The following is a 22,270-nucleotide window of genomic DNA, read 5'->3' as shown; positions in this document are numbered from 1 at the left end:
AAAGAAATCTCGCTTCACGAGATCATATGTCTTCTCAACTCCTGGATGTCCCGCACATGGGCTATCATGGCATTATTGAATGACTCTCTGCCTGAGATCATTCTAATTAGGTACTACTATCTTGCCATTTCTTTTCAGCATACCATCCCTTATGGCATATCTTGCATAAGTTTGGCCTTTTCTGGATGCCAGGTCATCCTTTTCCCCGGGTTTTAACATATGAGCCTTAGGCCACAGGCTCTGAACGAACTCGTCCACCTTTTGAGTTTCTCTAATCTCGGCCATTAGAGCACTCTCTAACACCGTGAAACTCATGTTATGCATAATGCGTGACAACGCACATCAGCAACTTTATTATCCTTTCCTCTTCGGTACCGAATCGTCAAGTTAAACTCCTGCATGAGTTCTGCCCACCTAGCTTGGCGGCCTCTCAAGTCAGGTTGTTTACAAAAATGTTTCAGAGTATCATGATCAACATCCACATAAAACTCTGATCCATACAAATAATGTCTCCATGTTTTCAAAGAATAGACAACAGCATACAACTCTAATTCATGAGTTGGCCAATTTCGTTGAGAGGGAGAAAGCTTCTTGCTTTCAAAGGATACTGGCCTTCCCTCTTGGAGGAGAACTGCTCCTACCGCAATGCCACTTGCATCGGTTTCAAGGAACAACGGTTTCTGGGGATCAACTATTTTTAACACCGGTCCTGTGACCACAGCTTGTTTTATGGTGTTAAAACTTTCCTGTTGATTCTGTCCCCATATAAAAGGTACTTTATCTGAGGTCAGATCAATCAATGGCGATACTATTTCGGAATATCCTTTGATATGCCTTCGATAAAATTGGACAAATCCCAAGAATGATCGCAAAGCGGTCAAACTCCGAGGGATTAGTATCGCAGCCACTTTCTTTGGATCCATTTCTACCCCCTCTGGAGTAATTATGAATCCTAAATATTCAAGTCTTACCATACACAGTATAGTTTTCTTTTTATTTACATAAAGATTGGCTTTCCTCAAAGTACTAAACACTATTCTTAAGTGTTCATGATGCTCGGTAACACTTTTATTGAATACAAGAATATCGTCAATAAAATGTACTACAAACTTTTCGATATACAGACGTAGTAAATCGTTCATAAGCATGATGAATGTAGCTGGAGCATTGGTAAGTCCAAAGGGCATTACCAAAAACTCATAATGACCAAACTTGCTTCTAAAAGCGGTTTTATGCACATCCTCGGCTCTAATACGGATTTGATGGTAGCCACACTTAAGATCTATCTTACTGAAAATTACGGCCCCATGTAATGCATCTAGCAAATCGGATACCTGTGCTTAATAGTGATATTATTCAATGCTTTGTAATCTATACAGAGACGAAAAGTATCATCTTTCTTCCTCTTTAATATCACTGGCGAAGCAAAAGGTAAAAAACTCAGTTGAATCTGCCCCAGCTCCAGTTGTCTTCGGACCTCAGCTTCTTCTGTAAAGCTTAATCTATAGGGAAGTCTATTTAAAGGTTCTGCCCCCGGGATAAGCTCAATTTTATGCTGAACATTCCGCTCTGGAGGTAACCCATAAGGTAACTCATCCCTAAAACAATCAGAGAACTTCTCTGATATCTCTTTAGCTAACTCGGTCATTTTTCCATCTTGGGTAGCCTCAGTGCTAGCCGATGCATCATCAATCGACTCTACCGATGCTATACTCAGACACAGAAACTCTTTCGAAGTCTTCCGAATTTCCATGGCTGAAATCAATGGTCCTCGAGGTAAATCCTTTTCACCTCGCAAAACATATTCTACCCCGTTCATCTTGAACTGGTAAATATGCTTTTTCCAATCAATGGCTGGATTTTTCCAAAAATGCCAAGCCATGCCTAGGGCTATATCTGCGTGAGCAAGCCTGGTCAACTGAAAGTCCAGCTTCTCAACATAGTCCTGAATTCGAAGTTCCAACTGGATAACCCTCTGGTCCCATACTTCAGTTGAATTTCCGTCCGCCATCCTGACCATATAAGCATAGTCAGACGGACTAGTTTTCAACTTGAGCCTCTTAATAAGCTTCGAGTTAATTACATTGTGCGTTGACACTGAGTCAAACAACACAATCACATCATGATTGGCTACTTGTCCTTTCATTTTAATCAACTCGGGCTCATCGAAAATCGTATACCCCGTTGATGCGGGCTTTGAAAGGATGTTATCAGGTGCACCACTTACTAACTTAGTAACAGACACACTTAACAACACAGGTACTAACCTCTGAGAAGGTCCCGCCAATTGCATCTGCATATGTTCCGCATTGGGACTCTCCTGCATTTCCGCGTCGCATTCAGATATTATCATATGGGCCGTGCGACGGCCTTTGTTTAGTGGACAATCTTTCCACTGATGTCGCTGAAGGCAGCCGAAGCACAATCCTTCTTTTCTAGCTTTTTCTTTTTGCTCAGGGGTCAACGAGGACTTTGACCAAGCCCGGGCTGGAGTTACTTTTCTTTTCACCCCAACGGTGGTACTTGTCTTTGCTTGTTCCTCAACCGGCTTCACCTGCTTGGTTTGGCCACTTGGCTACGAGACACTTGTCTTTGAAGTCCATTTCCTCTGAAATCCCCCTTTTCTCGGGTACTCATGCTGAGTCCCTGCCTCCACAAACCCACTAGGTCTGCCTCTGGCATCCTCATAGTTCAGGGCTACTGCAATAGATTCATCTAATGTAGTCACATATTTAGCCCGAACTTCCATCTTAATCTTGTCGTTCAGTCCATAGATATAATCTTTCAACTGAACCGAACTTCCATCTTAATCTTGTCGTTCAGTCCATAGATATAGTCTTTCAACTGAACCGACATAGGGAGAGGGTCTGTTATTTTCATAACACATTCCCTGAACTTGTCAGTATACTCTGCCACCGACAAATTCCTCTGGCGAAGGTTTCTGTAAGCATCCCAAGCTCGGGACTCTTCGTCAGGTGGAAGAAAGTGTTTCTTAAATTCAGCCTTAAACCCTTCCCAGGTGGTAGGGGCAACTTGATCTTTCTGTTGTTTTATCCACCACCTATCTGCTGCCTCAATAAACAGGTGAGTGGTCTCGCGGATTTTCTTTAGATCAGATCTGATTTCACAAATGGCGAAGGCTTCTTCCCACTTGTGTAACCAAATCTCGATCACATCAGAACTGCGCTCGGTCATCCGACCAGCGTACTTTTCCGGTCTATAGTTGGCAATATTAGGTACCTTGACCTTCGCACGTTCTGATGAGTCTATACTGGGCTCTGGCTCTGCTGGAGCTTTGCCCTTTTCATTTCTAGATGGTCTAGCCGACAAGGCATGCACCATCTCTCTAATTTCATTTTGACCAGCGTTCACTTGAAGCTGCTGGTTCATGATCTGTTGTAAGGCATCTTCTAATATAGAAATCCTACCCACCAGAGTAGGTGTTGTGTGATGGGACATTTCTTGCGTAGATCGTGCTCTAGATTCACCAGGATTTACCCTGGAATCTTGTCCCTCTGCCTCCATTCTTTCAAAAGGGAAAATAGAAAAAAAAAATTCACTTTAAATTCCCCTTTGCTGTACAGGAATAATAAACTGCAAATTGAAAATTTGTATAGAAGGGAAAAGAACTGCTCCCTGGAAGCTCCACGTAATTTGAGTTCGGACGCCCTTCTTTCTCAAACGTAGTCCCACTCCGATTTGAATTGCAAAGAACACTTAAAGTAACAGCTCAGAACTATAGATATCACAATCAACGCATGGAACCTTGGAGAGAATTGGCTTCATATCTGTTCTGCAGGTAATCATATCCCAGGAACCTCGTCAGATATGTGTTTCTCCAACTAGAGCTGTGCACGTAACCGTACCTACGCTCACGGGCTATTTGCGTGACCACAACTGCTAGATAGCCCGTCGACCGAACCAAATCCGCTCAATTTCGTGGAGTCAATGAGCCATCCATATACAGATGAACCAAATCTCCAAACGCAAGCCCGCACGACAGATCCACCTAAAACAGCCAAGAGGTTGTCGTCGCCAAGAGCCCGTCAGAGCCCGTCAATGTCCATCGCCATCCTACCCCGCTGATTTCACAGGTGTTTCACCCAGCACCGCTTATCGCGTCGAAGGGCTTGCCCGTAACTTCAGTCTCATGCGCCACCGTTCCCTGGCTCTAAGCTAACCGTAAACCAACAGGTTCACGTAGACAGCTCATCATCCACGCTACCTCTGACTCTCTTCATACGCAATCCCCTCGTTCAGCCTGCATGCTCTGATACCAAATGATACATTCACTTTCCTGGTCTCACTCTTTCCGTCGATTCACGGGCTAATTCACAGGCGCTGACATCCGTATTTCCTCCCAGCCACTCTCATGGATTGCATGCACACAAAGATACGTAATTCAATTTCGTTTCATGCATATCCACAAGCCCACAACTCCCTAGATGGTTCCCTCCTGCCACATGTCATCATTTTAGACCTTTAGCTTGGTACACCATTTACCCCTCTCTTGGGGCACAATTAAAACATTTGCCCCTTGGCATTCTTACACATTTAGGTGCACCTAGGCCTGAGCACTCCGAACCACCTAGTCGATGCCAATACACCCTCACCTAGGACCTTGGCAGTTACTTCCCTTGACCATTTTATTTACGCACATAAAATATTACAAAAGTCGGTCATCTAAGGGAAAATGCCCACTGATCTTTCCGAGGTCATGCTATCTCGGCTAGAGCATAACAACAGGAGCAAAAATTCTGGATAGTGCAGGCAATCTTGTTGGCACAGGAGTAAGGAGGAACAACCTGTATGAGCTAAGTGCTCTTACAGCCACCGCTGGAGTGGGTACAAGTAGACTTTGGCATGAAAGATTCGGCCACATCAGATTTGCAATGCTGAAGGAGATGCAGAAGCAAGGTATGGTTGCTCACTTACCTGCAGTCACAGAAATCAAAGAACCGTGTGAAGCTTGCATGATGGGCAAGCAACAGAGAAAGGCATTCCCACAAGAAAGCAAGAATAGAGCAAACGCTCCTCTAGAGTTAGTGCATGTTGACTTGTGTGGTAAGATGCCTACACAGGCCTTGGGGGGATCTTCCTATTTTTTATTGATTGTCGACGACTATAGTAGGAAGATGTGGGTGTACTTTCTTCACGAAAACGCTCAAGCTTTTGGTAAATTTAAAGAATGGCTACAACTTGTTGAAAATGAAACAAGGAGAAAAGTGAAGAAAATTAGATCGGATGGTGGTGGTGAGTTTGTTTCTACAGAGTTTGGAGATTTTTGCAAGAGCAAAGGGATCAAGCGACAAACGACGACACCACATACGCCTCAGCAAAATTAAGTTATTGAACCTCAGCAAAATTCGGTTGTTGAACGCCAAATGCGGACCACGGAGGTGTATGTTGAAAGGTGCTGGACTGCCAAACCACTTTTGGGCTGAGGCTGTCAATACTGCGGTTTACATCCTTAATCGCAGCTATACAAAGGCACTCAAAGGTAAAACACCACATGAGGCTTACAGTGGTAAGAAGCCATCTATCTCCCACTTCAGAATGTTTGGGTGTGAATGCTATGCGCATGTACCAGACAAAGAGAGAAACAAGCTACAACCAAAAAGCACCAAATGTATCTTCTTAGGCTATTGTGATGAGAAGAAAGCCTATAAGTTGTATGACCAAGAGGCAAAGAAGATCATAGCAAGCCGCGATGTGGTGTTCACGGAGCAGCCACATGCAGTGGAGGCAGAGAAAAGCTCTTCCACTTTATCATCAAGCGAAGAGGTAATTCACTATGGATCTGTCCCAAGAGCTATAAAGGAGGAGGAAATATCAGATGATGAAGGTATAAGTCACCAACCTGTTGTTACACCACCGGAAAAGCCATTGCCGCGATGGGTAAGGCAGCTCTACGACCATGATAACCAGATGCCTACGTCTGTTGAGCAGTATGCAGATGGACCAAGGCGGTCTCAGAGAATCGAGGAGCAAAGAAGGGCTTCTGCTCACATAGTCAATATGGCCTTGATGGCTGAGATTATTGTAGAAGTAAAGGAGCCTGCGAGTTTGGAGGAAGCACTTGCAGACCGAGATTGGAAAAATGCTATGCAAGTAGAATATGACAGCATCATGAAGAATGAAACTTGGGAGCTCGTAGATCGACCACCTAACAAAAAGGTTATTGGCACCAAGTGGGTTTGGAAGGTAAAGTACAAGGCCGATGGGACTTTGGAAACGTACAAAGCCAGATTGGTTGCACAAGGATTTTTGCAGGTTGAAGGGTTTGATTTTCAGGAATCTTTCGCTCCAACTGCCAGAATGACCACTATTCGCATAGTACTATCGGTGGCTGCTCATAAAAAGTGGCCAGTTTATCAAATGGATGTTAAATCAGCATTCTTGAATGGTGACCTCGAGGAGGTGTACGTGGCTCAGCCACCTGGGTTTGAGGCCCCCCATTCTGAGAACAAGGTATGTAAGCTGAAGAAGGCTCTGTACGGGCTGAAACAGGCCCCAAGAGCATGGTACCAACGGATAGACAAATTCTTTCATAAATTAAACTTCAAAAGATGTGCCTTAGATGCTAACTTATATGTGTACAGGAAAGGTGAAAAATTTGCTATTATTGTTCTATATGTGGATTATCTCCTTATTACAGGTGACTATGAAGACATGATCCAGCAGACTAGAAAGGCGTTGAGCACGGAGTTTGAGATGACAGACTTAGGCTTGATGCACTACTGTTTGGGGATTGAGATCTGGCAAGAGCCAGGCAAGATCTTCATCTCAGCAAAAATATGCAAGGGAGATCTTGAAGGCATTTGGTATGTCCGAGTGCAAGGAGATAGCTACAACTATGGAGGTAAATGCGAGATTGTCTATGGAGGATGCCTCACCACCAGGAGACATTGGGAGGTACAGGAAGTTGGTTGTTACGCTCTAGCCGAGGTAGCATGACCTCGGAAGAATCAGTCGACATTTCCCTTAAAGGATCTATCTCTGTAATATATGTGTTTACGCTTCATGTAAATGATCGGGACGGATTTAATGTCAAGGTCCTAGGTGAGGGATGATAGCACCAGACTAGGTAGGTCTAAGGCCAAGGGCCTAGTGCACACATTGTGCCTAGGGGCAAAGAATTTAATGCATCCCAAGAGAGGGGTGAAATATTGCATTAGGAAGGCCCTATATGGATGACATGTGGCATCTAGATCTATCTAGGGAATTGGGGCTTGCTGAGGCTAGAGAGGCAAGAGAAGGGAATTATTCACGTGAAATTTTGAATGAAGATCTCTGTCTGCTTGTTAGCTTCAGCGAGATATGGCTGGGAGGATATACATGGTGCTACTCCCGTGATATGAAGTAGAGAATTAGATCAATGTGTTTGACAATTGGTATCAGAGCAAAGGCTACGAAGTGGAGGGAGATGGCTTCGTGCGTTTCGTCAAATGTATTGTAGAATTGCAACGCAGTGGAAAGGCGTGGAGCGTTGGTGGCGAGTCGCCCAACGGTGACCTTCACGTGAACGATAGAGAGCTGAATCGTCGAACGATCTGAGCGCCAATCGACGGACTGACCGGGTGATGCTGCGACGTGACGAACGGAGGCTTGCTGACGGAGGCTTCTGAATTGTGGCTGGAGTTTGGGGGTCCCGTAAGTTAGTGGCGGACAGCGGGTCTGGAGCCTGGGTGGAACGGCTGGTAATCGGCGACGTCCACGAATTAGGAAACGAAGGATTGGTGGCGGTCCCGCAGCTACAACGAAATCAGACAGAAGTGCGCTAGTCGTTCAACGGTGGCCTACGCAAACGGGTCGTCGAACGTAGGAGCGGTGACATGCGCAGGCGTTGAAGCTGTTGTTGGAGCGGAAGGTTCCTCGATGGTCTTTCGACGTCGGGATTTTGTGGGTGAGTAGATCAATAGAAAGCCCAAGGGAAGGAGTGGAACGGATTGCAGCAGTTTGTGAGCGGGAGACCAATTGGTCCAACTAATTCAACGGACAAATTGGTCGAACGGCGTGGCAGAACAGGCTGGTGGCCCGCAGCCTGTACATCAACTGTAACTGAAGACTGATTGCAGGAGTACGACAGGTTGTTGACTGGAATTGCATGGAACAAAAGGGGAGTGTGGCTGTTCGTTAACGACCAGGGAGCTCTCTTCGACCTCCATTATTTTCGTGTTTCGTTAACGACCAAGGAGCTCTCTTCGACCTCCATTATTTTCGTGTTGTTTTTTTTTCTCCTCGATTTAGTGGGGTGATGCTTTACGTTCATAGACAGGATCTTAAGAGTAATCAGCTTGCATGAGGCGTTAATGTTGTAGCAGGGACAGATTATGCCTGTGCATATGCCTGTGTGCTTCGATCAGAGTCAGTTTGCAGGAAATTCCCTAGTATAGGGAAAAGCGCCATCTGAGATATATGCCTGTGTTAAATGCCTGATCGGTGTGAATGTGGGATTGCAGGGATTCCCTAGTATAGGGAATTGTGTCAGACTGTTAGTACACTGAATTGTGTCAGTTAGTAAATACAGCTTTCTAGTGGTGTTTATAAAATTAAAAAATTAAAAAAAAAAAAATCAAACAGAACAAAACACCCATTGAACAGAATGGAAGCAGAAGAAGGGGCTTCCAGGAGGGACCCTGGTGAATCGGGAGTCCGGCCGACCCAGCAGGGATCGCGCCCAGTGGCTCACACTTTATCTGGCAGGATTGCATTGCTGGAGGATGCCTTGCAACAGTTGTTAGCACAGCAATTACAGGCCAATGCAAGGCAGTCCGAGCTTAGGAGAGCGATACATAGTATGTCTGCCAAACCTTCTCGAGAGGAGAAGGGAAAGGCTCCAATGGAACCGGAGTCTAGCGTTCATACGGTCGAGCCTAGGAAGGCTAAAGTGCCAAATATTGCAAATTACAGACCGGAAAAGTATTCTGGTCGGATGAACGACCGTAGCTCCGATGTCATTGAGACCTAGTTACACAAATGGGACGAGGCGTTCGCCATTTGTGAAATCAGAAATGACATCAAGAAGATCCGTGAGGCCACCCACATGTTTAGTGAGGCAGCGGATCGGTGGTGGATTAAACAACAAAAAGATGGTATAGCATCCACTACCTGGGAGGGGTTTAAAAGAGAGTTCAGGAAACACTTCTTACCTCCTGACGAAGCATCCCGAGCTTGGGATCAATATAGGAACCTTCGTCAGAGAAATTTATCAGTGGCAGAATACACTGATAAGTTTCGAGAGAGTGTAATGAAGGTTGACGAACCCCTGCCTCAATCAATCCAAGTGAAAGATTTCATATTTGGATTGAATGATCGAATAAAAATGGAAAGTGGTTGCCATTGTTGGAGTTTGCTTACAATGATAGAAAACATTTCTCTACTGGGTTCAGTCCGTTTGAACTGAACTATGGTTATAGACCAGCCAATCCAACTATAGTTGGAGTACCTCAGAAAGTGCCTAGTGCCGCGAACTTTGTAGTTCATATGCGGGAGATGCTAGCACTTGCGAGAGCTAATATCCGCCAGGCTATGGATAGAGCCAAGGTGTATGCGGATGAAAACCGGTCTATAAGAGTATTTAAGGAAGGAGAAAAAGTTTTTCTCAGAGTTCCTTCGCACTCGAAGTCGCTGACTTCAGGAGAGTGTGCTAAGTTATCACCTCGATACTGTGGGCCGTGGTTAATTCTAAAGAGAATAGGCAGTGTAGCCGATAAATTAGAATTGCCACAGGGGTGTAAGGTGCACCCGGTTTTTCATGTTTCGCGCTTAAAAAAAATTTTGCATACTGGTGACTCACTAATCGAAGGTGTGGTTTTGTTTCAGGAGATAGAGGATATTGCAAGGCGCAAAGCAACAAGAATCCTGGACCGAGGAACAATGCAAATACGAAATCGGAAGATACCCACAGTGTTGGTTGCATGGCATGGTCAGCCTCTATCCGAAGCTACCTGGGAATCCGTATATCAGTTGCGGAGAGTGTTCCCAGATTTTATCATCGAGGACGCTAATGTCTGAAGAGGGAAGGATTGTTACGCTCTAGCCGAGGTAGCATGACCTCGGAAGAATCAGTCGACATTTCCCTTAAAGGATCTATCTCTGTAATATATGTGTTTGCGCTTCATGTAAATGATCGGGAGGGATTTAATGTCAAGGTCCTAGGTGAGGGATGATAGCACCAGACTAGGTAGGTCTAAGGCCAAGGGCCTAGTGCACACATTGTGCCTAGGGGCAAAGAATTTAATGCATCCCAAGAGAAAGTTCTCCAATAAGCCCCAGGAGAATCATTGGAATGCAGGGATGCGGGTGCTCAGGTATGTGAAGGGCACTCTTGATTATGGCATCACCTATGGTACGGGCACTTCCTTGGCTAGTCATTGTGACTCAGATTGGACTAGAGATGTTGATTCCAGGAAATCAGTGTCTGGATATTGTTTCTCTTTAGGTTCAGGTATCTTCTCTTGGATCAATAAGAAACAACCAACAGTGGCATTGTCTTCTACCGAGGCTAAGTACAAGGCAGCATGTTTTGCTGCATGTGAAGCAGTGTGGCTGAGGAGGATCTTATGGCACATGGGAGTGCAAGAGGATGAGGTAACTGTGCTGAGGTGCGACAATCAAAGTTGCATGGCCATTGCTAAAAATCCAGTGTTTCATGCGCGCACAAAACATATAGAGATTCAGTATCACTATGTGCGTGATTTGATCGAGGACAGGATAGTGGAATTGGTCTACTATCCAACAGAGCAAAATGGAGTAGATATCTTCACCAAGGCACTCGAGAAGGATCACCTTCAGGGTCATCTTCAGAGACGTGACATTGGGCCGAGAAGGTAGTTCACCTACGAGTGGACATTGAGGGGGGGAAACATTTCATCTTCTTTGTGTCCTCGGTCTCGTTGGTCATGGAATCCTTGTACTTGCCTTTGCAAGGCTTGTCCCTCACCACAAGGTCTTTCTCGTCCGATTGGTTAAACGGTTTCTCTCGAGCCTCCTCCTGCAACAGTAAAGGGCCAAGTTCTTTGAACGTGAAATGCTTGGTTCTCTATCCTGTTAGATATGCTCAATGCCCCACCCTCTTGGTAACCACCAGTGGTCCAAGGTGCTCAAGTTGTAAGACCCCCATATGAGGAGAAGCCATGTGTGAGCCCGGGACACTAGATGGATCCTGACTTGCATGTCAGATGAGGTCTATCAATGAGACTATTGATGGTAGAAAGGTGATTGTGTGGGAGCCCCTTATTCTTGCTAGGGCCTGGGGGTCCCAAGGGGCCATTGGCCCCCCTGGAGGGGGTTCGGGGGCAGGAGCCCCTGAGGCGACGGTATAGGGAATATTCCATGGACGACTGGTCGGCTCCACCGACTACGTTGATCCAACTACTGCCCTCATAGCTATAAAGAGGCGACCTCCCCAGTCCATTGTATCAGATCAGTTCAGATCAGATCAGATCTTCCAGCTAGTAGCTCTTCACCTAGTATCTGTCTAGATTGCCATCTAAGCTCCACTCTGGGAGCGCACGGGTGGACGGAGCCATCATTTGTACTACATCAGTATTGAAGGAAAAGTTTGTTCCTCTCCAGTTTGCTGTGTACTCTCTATTCTTTGTTCAGTTTTTGTTCCCATGCGCCGTGTAATTTAACATGCCCCGCAGTGACTGTCATCACAAAGCCCTTGAAACTCCTACATAACCTGTGAAGTGTCAGCAATGCCAGCTGACTCGAGTCTACCTTCTAACCAACTGAAGCGAGCCACTACTCCATCGTGTGATACATCTGCTTACTCATCATGCAGTCAAATAAAGACGGAGTCCACTGCTCCTCTCCAGTGGATGCGAAGTGAAGCCCCAAAAACGGATGGGGATGGGAGCCAATAGAGCTCCCTTTGAAAGGCTGTAGAATCAGCCCAGTCATCTCCAGGGACAGAGGGTATGCATTGGGGACCTCAAGATAGTTCCACAGTCCCAATCTCCAGGGCTCTCTAGGGCAATCCCGTGCCACGTGCCCCATCATTCGGCATCGACGACACTGGCCCCGGAAGCCCTGAGATCTCTACCCTCTGGCATAGCTCCCCCCGTATAGTGTCTTGAGGTAGATCTCCTCTAGGAGCGACTCAGAGCACTCCACCACTAGCCGGAGTCTGAGCACCCCGTCATCCGCCACTACCGCAGCTGTTGTGTCCGCCACAACCGTGGCTGCTGCGTCCGATTGGGGACTCCAACACGCCAAAAGCTCAACCAATGGACGGGAGAATGGCTCTGTACTCTCTCACGATCCTCGAAAAGCGGAGCATCGCCGGAAAGCGGGGTACACGGTGTGTCATGCCCGTATCCTCCACCGTAAATCCATGGTACCAAGGGAAAAGATATACTAAGTGCAGGCCAAGGAAGATCAGGCTTTGCTCCACAAGGTCAGGCTAGTCTCCAGTGAGCGTAGCTGTAGGCGAAAGACTCCCCTACCATAGATGGTGACCTCTTGGACATGGTCACCTTTCAGTGCTAAGCTCTAGATCCAGTCACGACCCTCGTAGGAGTAAGGCCCACAATCTTGCCTACCACTGCTTTTTCCTGCAGTGATTGAATTGCTTTTTCAACCTGTTGCTTATCTTCCGGAGAGAGAAGGACTTTGACAATTGTGGGATTCGAGGGTGCTGACATAAGAGCCCTCTGGCCAGACCAAGGTCACCACCAAGGAACTTCTACTCCAAGATTATGCAATAAAACCACCTGTTGCAAGAAAGGAAGGGGAAAGAAATGTTAGAAATGACACAACAGAGGGTACACACAACGGAAGACTTATAGTAATGCCCAGGAGCTCACACGGTGTGGTGTGGGGTGTGGAATTACAAACTTCTTTACTTAATGTTCATAAAATAGGTGTGCAGACTCATCAATAGACAATGAACCAGCCAGATATAGAAGACACCAAAACTTATATATTTCCGTCCAAAACTATGGACACAATACAAAAGAGAGAGATCCAGAGTCCCACCAATGGTGTGGTCCTCTGATCTAACCACAAGGTCCTTCTCCTATCTGCCGGCTATCTCTAGACTCGAGCCCACGTGCTCCACCTCGAGCATCTGTAGACTTTCCGTCCAGTGTGTTCTTCTCCACCTTACTGCCTGAGAATCAGCCTAGGTGGGCAGCCCCTGCCAAGCTTTGTCTGCAGCACACAAGTCCCCTTGGTCCTCCTGAATGTAGGCTCCAAGATAACTGTTCCACTGCTCCAACCTGCTTGTGAATGGCTGCTCCAGAAGATGATGATGATCACAACCCCTTGCTGCCCTAGAAGACAGCCAAGGTCCAGCCTCTAGGGAGCTCAATCTGCAGCTCACCTTCCACTCTCCTTCACCCCCAGTGTGAGGCCCAAGGGAGTGGCTCTGGCTGCTCCTGTCTGCTCCTTTCCTGCTGGATGTTGGATGATGAAATGAGGCCTAAGGCCTCTTTTATAGGACTCAAGGCCCCCTTGAACCAACCGACCAGCCAGCCCTAAATGGGCCGACTGGCTGGTCTGTAGCAGCCCTAACCAACCGACCAGTTGGTTGGCTAGTTGGCTGCCTATCCAGCCCTATTTAGGGCCCTTTGCTGGCCCTTTGTTCCATGCAGGGTCCAGCCCCTTTGCTGCTGCTGTCCTGCCACCTGCCAGCCCTGCTTGCAGGCCATAGACCTGCCCATGTACTTTGCTGTGAGGTGCTTCCCATGTGGCAGCCCCCTCTCTTCTTTTCCTCTTGGGCACATCCTACCCTAGGTCTCCCTCCCCCACGCTCTCCTCATTTGGGGGCTTACAGATGGGGAGGTGACCATTCCAACAAGAAAGAGGGTGGAAGAGCCGCGTCGGAGAACCACCAAGAGGCTGAAGGCTTTTCCAAACAGCAGGAGGGCATCTAAAGCGTACTTCTGAAGAACAGAAACTTTGGATGGGGAGCAACCAGCCCGGGACTGTTCTCACAGCAACTTCAAGGGGGAGGGGAAGCCTCAAAGGTGCCGCACACCACCCAAGGAGAGCTAGGGCCGGTTAGGAGGCCGAGGCAGCTGCCTTTGGAGCCCGGGTTCTCTTGGCACCCAGCCCAGCCCACAAGGCCAAGCCTGGGAAGCGCGGGCTGCCCAGCTAGGCATGCAGTAGGCGCAGCCTAGGCACCGCCCTAGAGCTGCGCAAACAGCCAAGGGGAGCGGGGGAGGTTCCCACACAGCCAGGGAGGGGGGTCGCGATGGAGGAGGCGGAAGCGGAGAAGGGGGAGAGACAGAGGAGGGGGCGGGAGAGAAGGCGATGGAGAGGCAGAAGGGGTGAGGAGGAGGCAGAGCAAGAAGCGAAGGGGGCATTGACCCTAACACCCCGACAACGTAAGCATGCATACGAAGATAGGATTCATATCTACACTTGTTTCTACGGTCAATGGTATGTATTTGTGGCAGAGTAGAAGCAATGGATCATGTCACTCAGTACTCGCATGACCACTGGCTAATTTTGTGTTGAGATATCGATCTCCACTCGTGATATGCCAGGGTGACCGTTGTGCATTTATGTCACCGACTTGTTAGCTGCAGATGCGATTGGTACACCGCCCATCAATAATGCCCATGAATAATAGCTGGATGACAGCTATCCTTATGTACTCTAGTTCGTGGCTCAATTAGTATGCCACCTTAGTTAGCTGAGTTTGGTTTGAGACCCACATATAGGGTTCTTCTATTTCTTTGTACTAGAGTTTTTTTTGCTTACATAACTAAGAAAAGGAAAACTGTTTTCAGCCTCCACCTTTGTGTGTATTCCCCCATTGTGTATGTGAGAAAGCCGCAAGTGAGACTCCTTCCTTCTCTCCCACTATCTTCACATGGTATCAGAGCCTGGTTTGTGGTAAGGAGCTCAAGAAAGCAAACCAAGTTCGCGGTGTCCTGATAAGAGGACTAGTGCTGCTTTCCTTTTTCGAGTTTGGGAGCAAATCTCTGCAGGTAGCATAGCCAAAAAGTGCAAGAGCGCATTGTCTCAGATTGAGACGCCCTTCGCGATGTGGCGAGAGGACAATATATGCCACGGGAAAGGGCAAAGCTCGGGTGACTTTATTTTTTTGATTCGAGGCCATTTCGGGGCCCGTTTTGGAGGCGGAAGTTCTCCGCAAGCACTGAGAAAAAGGCCCTGTTTTTGCTGTGCGACCACTGCTCCGCAGGTCGGTAAAAAGTTGCCGCAGAGATTACATCGTATGCCTGTGCGCAGAGATACTGGGAGTTGCAGAATCATCCTTATTGCCTGTTGATGCAAAATCGTCACTAGGAAGTGACTGTGTGGTCAGATACCACTTTCGTCAGTTTTGCAGATTTGCCCTTGTGAGGCAGAAGCTGTGTTTTTTGCAGTGACAGAATATTTTGCAGTGTTCTGTAATGGCGTCTGATTCTCTTTCACAGATTGTCACTGAAAAGCTTGACAAGAACAACTTCCAAGCATGGAAGTTTAGAATGACGAATTTCCTTATGGGAAAAGGCTATTGGGAGTTCATTACAGGAAACGAAGAAGAACCAGTTCTTCCGAATGTTCCCAATCAACAGGAAATGCAGGCATTTAAAGGATGGCATGAGAGGGCCAGAAAAGTCATGTACTGGCTGTCTATCAGTATTTCGGATTCTATGATTGTGCATATTCAGGATGCAAGTACGCCAAAGGAGGCATGGGATACTTTGACAAAAATGTACAGCACAAATACACAAGCCTGGAAAATGCAGCTCAAGCAGGAGTTGCACAATGTGCAGAGAGAAAATATGAGCATCAATGACTACCACATGAAGGTGAAGAAAACTGCAGATGCACTTGCTTCCATTGGGTCGCCAGTGGAAGATGATGATCTACTTTCTGTAACCTTGAATGGTCTAGGAAAGGATTATGCACAATTCTGGACATCCATTGCCGTCCGTGAAAAATTTCCTGATTTTGAGGAGTTGTTTGCTCTCCTAATTTCTGAAGAGCAGAGAAATGGTGGTGCATCTTCTTCAGGAGGAACTTCAAAAGAAACTGTCTTCTACTCAAATGCTGGAAGAGGTAGAGGCAGAGGAAGAGGCCGAGGAAGAGGAGGCCGATCAGGAGGCCGTGGTAGAAATCAGAATATGCAGCAAACTCAAGAAAACCAGTCCTTTGGAGGAGGATGTGGTAACTCTAGAGGTAGGGGGAGCCAAAGAGGTCGTGGTGGATGGCAGAGAGGCCAAAATGCAAACAGCAATGTTGAATGCTACTATTGTGGTAAAATGGGTCATATGACTAAAGACTACTACAAAAAGCAGAATGACATTATGAATGGAAAATTGCAGCAAGGCAATTATGCATCCTCTAGTAGACAGGGTGATGACAGAAATGAGCATTTGTTTATGATGCAGCACATGACCAATTCTGTGACAAGTACAGAAGAAAGTAATGATGTGTGGTATGTTGACTCAGGTGCGTCAAACCACATGACAGGTCATGCAGAATGGATGCAGAATGCAAGGAAAATGGAAAGACCAGGATTTGTGAAGACTGGTGATGATACTGCACATCCTATTGTGCAGATTGGTAAAATTCCTTTGTCTATGCATGATGGAAAAAAGAAATACCTGTCTGATGTATTTCATGTCCCAAATATCACCAAGCACCTGGTTTCTGTTGGTCAAATGATTGAGCAGGGCTTGCAGGTCAGATTTAATCCTCATGGATGCTTTGTTGAGGATATGAAAAATAATGGTCGCTTGATAGCAAAAGAAAAGAAGAAGGACAAGATGTTTACATTGGATGCAGACATGCCTGAATTGAGTGCAGCAATGTTTGCACATGGGACCGGTGTAGTTGCAGATATTGATATCTGGCATAAACGCATTGGTCATGTTAATGTACAACGACTTAAATCAATGCAGGCCCAAAATATTGTTGCAGGATTGCCTAAATTCAAGGTTGCAGAAATGCATAAGGTATGTGAAGCCTGTCAATTTGGAAAACAGGCAAGGAAACCATTTCCTAGACATGTTCAAGAGAGTAAGAAGCCATTGGAATTAATCCACTCTGATGTGTGGACTACTAAAGCTGCATCTATTGGAGGCTGTCATTATTTTGTCACTTTTATTGATGACTACAGCAGAAAAGTTTGGGTACATTTTATGAAAAAGAAAAGTGAAGTGTTTGGGCATTTCAAAGCTTTTAAAGCTATGGCTGAAAAAGAAACAGGCCTGCAAATAAAATGCCTAAGGTCAGATGGAGGGAGAGAGTACCTCTCAAATGAGTTTGCAAGGTTCCTACAGGAGCATGGCATAAAGCAACAATATTCATGCAGTCATATCCCACAACAAAATGGACTTGCAGAAAGGAAAAACAAGCATATTGGAGAGGTATCTCGGGCCATGCTAAATGAAAAAGACCTCCCAGATTATTATTGGGCTGAAGCAGTTGCTACAGCAGTTTACATAATGAACAGGACTCCCACTACAGCAATACATGGCATGACGCCAGAGAAGATGTATACTGGTAGGAAACCAGATATTTCTCATTTGAAAATTTTTTGTTGCATTGCCTATGTTCATGTGCCAGATGAGTTGAGGTCCAAGTTGGATCCAAAAGCTGAGAAGTGCATCTTTATTGGTTATTCTCTACAGCAGAAAGGGTATAGATGCTATAACCCTTCTACTCGTAAGTTTACAGTGAGCAAAGATGTTGTTTTTTATGAGATGAGCAGCTGGTATAAACCAGTAAATGTGATTGATGATGTAAATGCACAAAATGGTAATGCTGCACAGAATTCACAGCAGCAATCACAAAATATTAGTGGACCTGCAGTGTCCTCTAGCAGTGGTTCACATACTTCGCCATGAACAGGCAGATTGAGATCAGGAGAATCTCCTCAAAGCAATGCAGATAGTGGTATGCAGGTATCACGAAAAGGAAAAGAGAAGATAGATCAGCCCATGTTTGATGTGAATGCAGATCACTCTTATGTGGATGGTGAATCCAGTGACTCAGAACAGAGCATTGATGATGAGTTGGGTATTTCTTCTGTTGTTACACCTGGAGTAAGGAAGACCAGGAATGTTTTGAGAGCACCTGGAAGTGAGCCTATTTTGCGCAAGTCTACTAGAGCTAGGTATCCTGTGGATAGACTAAAATATGATGGATTTACAGCCATTCACTATGCCTATATGGTCAAAGTGATACAGGAACCAGAACCCACTTCTTTTGAGCAAGCCATGGGAAAAGAAAAATGGGAGAAAGCCATGGATGAAGAAATGGATGCCTTGGAAGCAAATGCTACATGGGAATTGGTGCCTTTGCCTAAAGACAAGAATGCAATTGGCTGTAAGTGGGTTTATAAGGTGAAGCACAATGCAGATGGTTCTGTGAACAGATACAAGGCAAGGTTAGTTGTCAAGGGATATGCACAAACATTTGACATTGATTATGAAGAAACATTCAGTCCGGTTACAAGGATGGCAACCGTAAGAGCAATCATTGCTATGGCTGCATCAAACGGATGGTCTTTACATCAGATGGATGTAAAGAATGCCTTCTTGCATGGTGATTTGCAAGAAGAGGTCTTTATGGAGCAACCACCAGATTATGTTCATGATGTTCATCCTGAGTTGGTTTGTAGGTTGAAGAAAGCCTTATATGGCTTGAAGCAAGCACCTACAGCATGGTCTGACAAGATAGGACAGTATCTTGTCACTATTGGCTTTCAGATTTCCAAGGCAGATTTCTCACTTTATGTGAGAAAAACAGAGAAAGGTATTATGCTGCTTGTCATTTATGTTGATGATTTGATCATCACAGGTGATAGTGATGAAGATATCCTTCATGTGAAAATGCTATTGAAGCAGAAGTTTGAGATGAAGGATTTAGGAGAGCTGCGTTATTTCTTGGACATTGAGATGATTAGATCACCAAGTGGGATACAGCTCTTGCAGAGGCAGTATGAATTGGACATGCTGTCCAAATATGGAATGACAGGTTATAAGCCTATTTCAGTTCCTTTGGAGCAGAATGTGAAGCTGAGCGCAGATGCAGGGGAGCTTCTAGAAGACCCTACTATGTATAGACGCATAGTAAGAAGTTTAATTTATATGACTATTACCAGGCCAGATTTGAGCTATGCTGTTGGATTGGTAAGTCAGTTTATGCAGGCTCCAAGGAAACCGCATTTGGATGCGGCTAGACGCATACTCAGATATGTGAAGTCCACATTGCAGTATTGACTATTTTATGAGGCTGGGGTTCAGATACACTTGCATGGATACACTTGGGATTGAGCTCGAGGGAGAGTGTTGAGATATCGAGCTCCACTCGTGATATGCCAGGGTGACTGTTGTGCATTTATGTCACCGACTTGTTAGCTGCAGATGCGGTTGGTACACCGCCCATGAATAATAGCTGAATGACAGCTATCCTTATGTGCTACTCTAGTTCGTGGCTCAGTTAGTATGCCACCTTAGTTAGCTGAGTTTGGTTTGAGACCCACATATAAGGTTCTTCTATTTCTTTGTACTAGAGTTTTTTTGGCTTACACAACTAAGAAGAGGAAAACTGTTTTCAGTCTCCACCTTTATGTGTATTCCCCCATTGTGTATGTGAGAAAGCCGCAAGTGATACTCCTTCCTTCTCTCCCACTATCTTCACATTTTGCTCCATACATGCTGCACTCAACGGACATTGAAAGCAGAACTAGACAGATTAGCAGTCTCTAGGCCGGTTGAAGGTACCTATAGGCTATTTAGGGCGTCCCAAAGTAATGCCTTGGAGGCCATTTGGCAAAGCACAAAGAGTTAGAGCATCTTCCAGTTTTGGAGACCTCACTATTGCGACGATCAAAGAGAGGTAGATCATTGTCTATTGGACGAGCTGTTTGACAGGGCCTCCCAAAGTGATGATTTCCAACCTTGAAGGTCTCCTAAGGTCGTTTAGCAGAGCACAAAGAGCTAGAGCATCTTCCAGCGTTGGAGATCTCAACAGAACATCTACTGGACCTCCTGTTTGACAGGTTGGCCCCAATAGAACCCAGGTCAGCCCACCACTAGGCTATATAAAGGAAATCCGTTGTATCCATTTTAGCTTCTGGATATTAGCCTTTAGCTTGTGGAGTTTTCATGGAAGCATGACTACTGGCTACCATATAGCTTCATATTTTATACACATACATCGTTCTTGTCTTGTCACACAATCCCCATCTCTTTCCTGTACTCATTAGCAGGCTAAACTCCAGCGTTATAATTGCATTCAGTATGCTAGTGGCGTGAATACAGTCGTAAGCCACTAGCATGCATGCTGTAGTTGAGAAATTTAGTGCTTGAACAATTCATTCCATGAACTCTCCTAAGCAGAATCTAGTACCAGGATCAGCTCACAGTTGGCAAGAGCTGTTTTAAGCAGCACACTTATCATACAAATATGTACAAGGGGCATTATTATGAAGGTATGACCTGAAGTCAAAAAGCCATACTTTGCAGTAAAGCTGCTAGCATTTATGAAATACAGGAACTACCTCTTTTTTCAAGCTCCCACACCGGCAAATTTTGAGAGTCACGACTCGACATATGCTTTTGCAGCTGCCAAAGTGGCATCTCTCTTGACAGCGGTGAAGTGAGCATGGCAGCCATTTCTCACAAGTCGATCCACAAGTTGGTGCAGTGACATCGCATGCCATTCCCTTATATTCAACTTTCCCACAAGGGCACCTCTGTTTTCCTTGAAGCTCGCACTCTCCACATGGCCCTGAGTGGCAAACTTCCTTGCACCAGTGTTTCTTACATCGAAGCGGCTTGTCACAAGGGTGGTCACACAGGAAATCACACTCTGCACATGTACGGACCTCCTTTACTCGACCACATCTACAACGATGCAGGCCACGGCTTTTACACGGAGAACAAGCTCCTGCATGGCAAACATCCTGGCATTTGTGCAGTCCACACGAAAGGCCTTTGCCACACGTTTTGCCACAGGAGAAGTGTTTATGACCACAGCGCCGCACGTCAGTTCTTGCTCCACAGAAGCATTCCGCTTTTACTAACTGTGGACAAGGGGGACATGCACCTGGATGACAAAGCAGCTTACAGTCATGCCCACAACCTTCTGGCAGGAGCCGCTCACATATTTGACCGCACGAATGAGGGGTAAGCCACGGGTCAACCGGAGGATCAACCACTTTGCCACAAAAACATCTGGATTCACGAGGAATTTGATCTCGAGGGTACTCAGTTCTACACTTCGGGCAATGCCAAGCTGCTGCTTGCGCGGCAGCGATCGGGAAATGTTCCTGTGACAATCTAATCCTAGACCTTTCTGCAGCGGCATTGCAAGCTTCAGCAGCCCAGGCCTGAATGCAGATCAAATGGTAGACAGCATGACAACTACCTTTGCAATCCCAAATGGGATCCGAAATCCGCACTTTCTCCAAGCAGATGAGGCAAGAAATGGCTCCAATTTTGGAAGCAACGAGGAGATCACGGATCTTAGAGAGAGCGGGATGAGGAGAGGGAAACCCTTCGTGAGGCATTTCTGCAGGCTGCGTTGCTGAATAGCCTTGAAAGATGCTGGATTCGAGATTGTCCAAGCTGAAAGGACCATCGTTAACGTCGTCACTGCAACAGGATTCGTCGTCGTCGTCGCTGGAGAATTTGCAGGAAGGAAGGGGCCAATGTTCAAATCCAGGAGAAGTGCTACGGAGATTGTGATTCATGGCGAGAGGAGGGAGTTTGAATTCTGATCGATGGATTGTTGGCCTCAAGAATTCATAAAGGAGCTTGGCTATGGCTGCTCTAACAGCACTTAACACTCAACAGAAACTGAAGAAGGGAGAATCATACATGCATTTTACAAAAATATACAATCTTTACTTCTCCATGATTTTTGGACCTTCCCCAAGGGATTAATAATAATAGGGGCCCCTAATGCTCCAAAAAAAAAAATTCATTAATTGGGGGCAACGAATTAATGTAGGGGGGGCGAGGCAACGAATTAAGGCTCCATAAGCTTCCGCAAGAAGCTTCTTCGAGAAGCTTCTGCAGCTATATATCCTCAAACGGAGAGACTACAAGATGATCCCGCTCTCCAACTAAGCAAGCTCAAACAAGGTCGCCGAGAAGATGTACGCATGTACCTGGGCAAGATGAAATGATTAATTGCCAAATGTAATCCACGCCCCGATGCTAAGTACCTCACGGCCTGGTTCATTGCAGGACTAAGGAAGAAAATCCACAAAGACATGAAAAGGATTAGCAATTACGAAACATTCAGTGCTGCTCATGCGACAGCCATTGACATCGAGGATGGCATG

At 46.0% G+C, this 22,270-nt stretch overlaps 1 protein-coding gene across 1 annotated transcript in view; it reads right to left on the bottom strand.

Moving 5' to 3' along the window:
- The window catches only part of NFXL2 (NF-X1-type zinc finger protein NFXL2), a 64,305-nt gene extending 42,495 nt beyond the window's left edge, over positions 1-21,810 (bottom strand). The window contains exon 1 of the mRNA XM_087384539.1: positions 20,480-21,810. Coding sequence (XP_087240665.1) covers positions 20,480-21,673 — 1,194 coding nt within the window. The 5' untranslated portion in view covers positions 21,674-21,810. The remainder of the gene's footprint in view (positions 1-20,479) is intronic.
- Positions 21,811-22,270: the final 460 nt, after the last annotated feature.

Source organism: Dipteris shenzhenensis, chromosome 14, assembly GCF_047967505.1.
Source record: "Dipteris shenzhenensis isolate YYH24624 ecotype China chromosome 14, Dip_SZ_1.0, whole genome shotgun sequence".
NCBI classification, from domain to species: Eukaryota; Viridiplantae; Streptophyta; class Polypodiopsida; order Gleicheniales; family Dipteridaceae; genus Dipteris; species Dipteris shenzhenensis.
The sequence above is the reverse complement of the archived record's forward strand: the minus strand, read 5'-3'. Positions and strand labels throughout refer to the sequence as shown.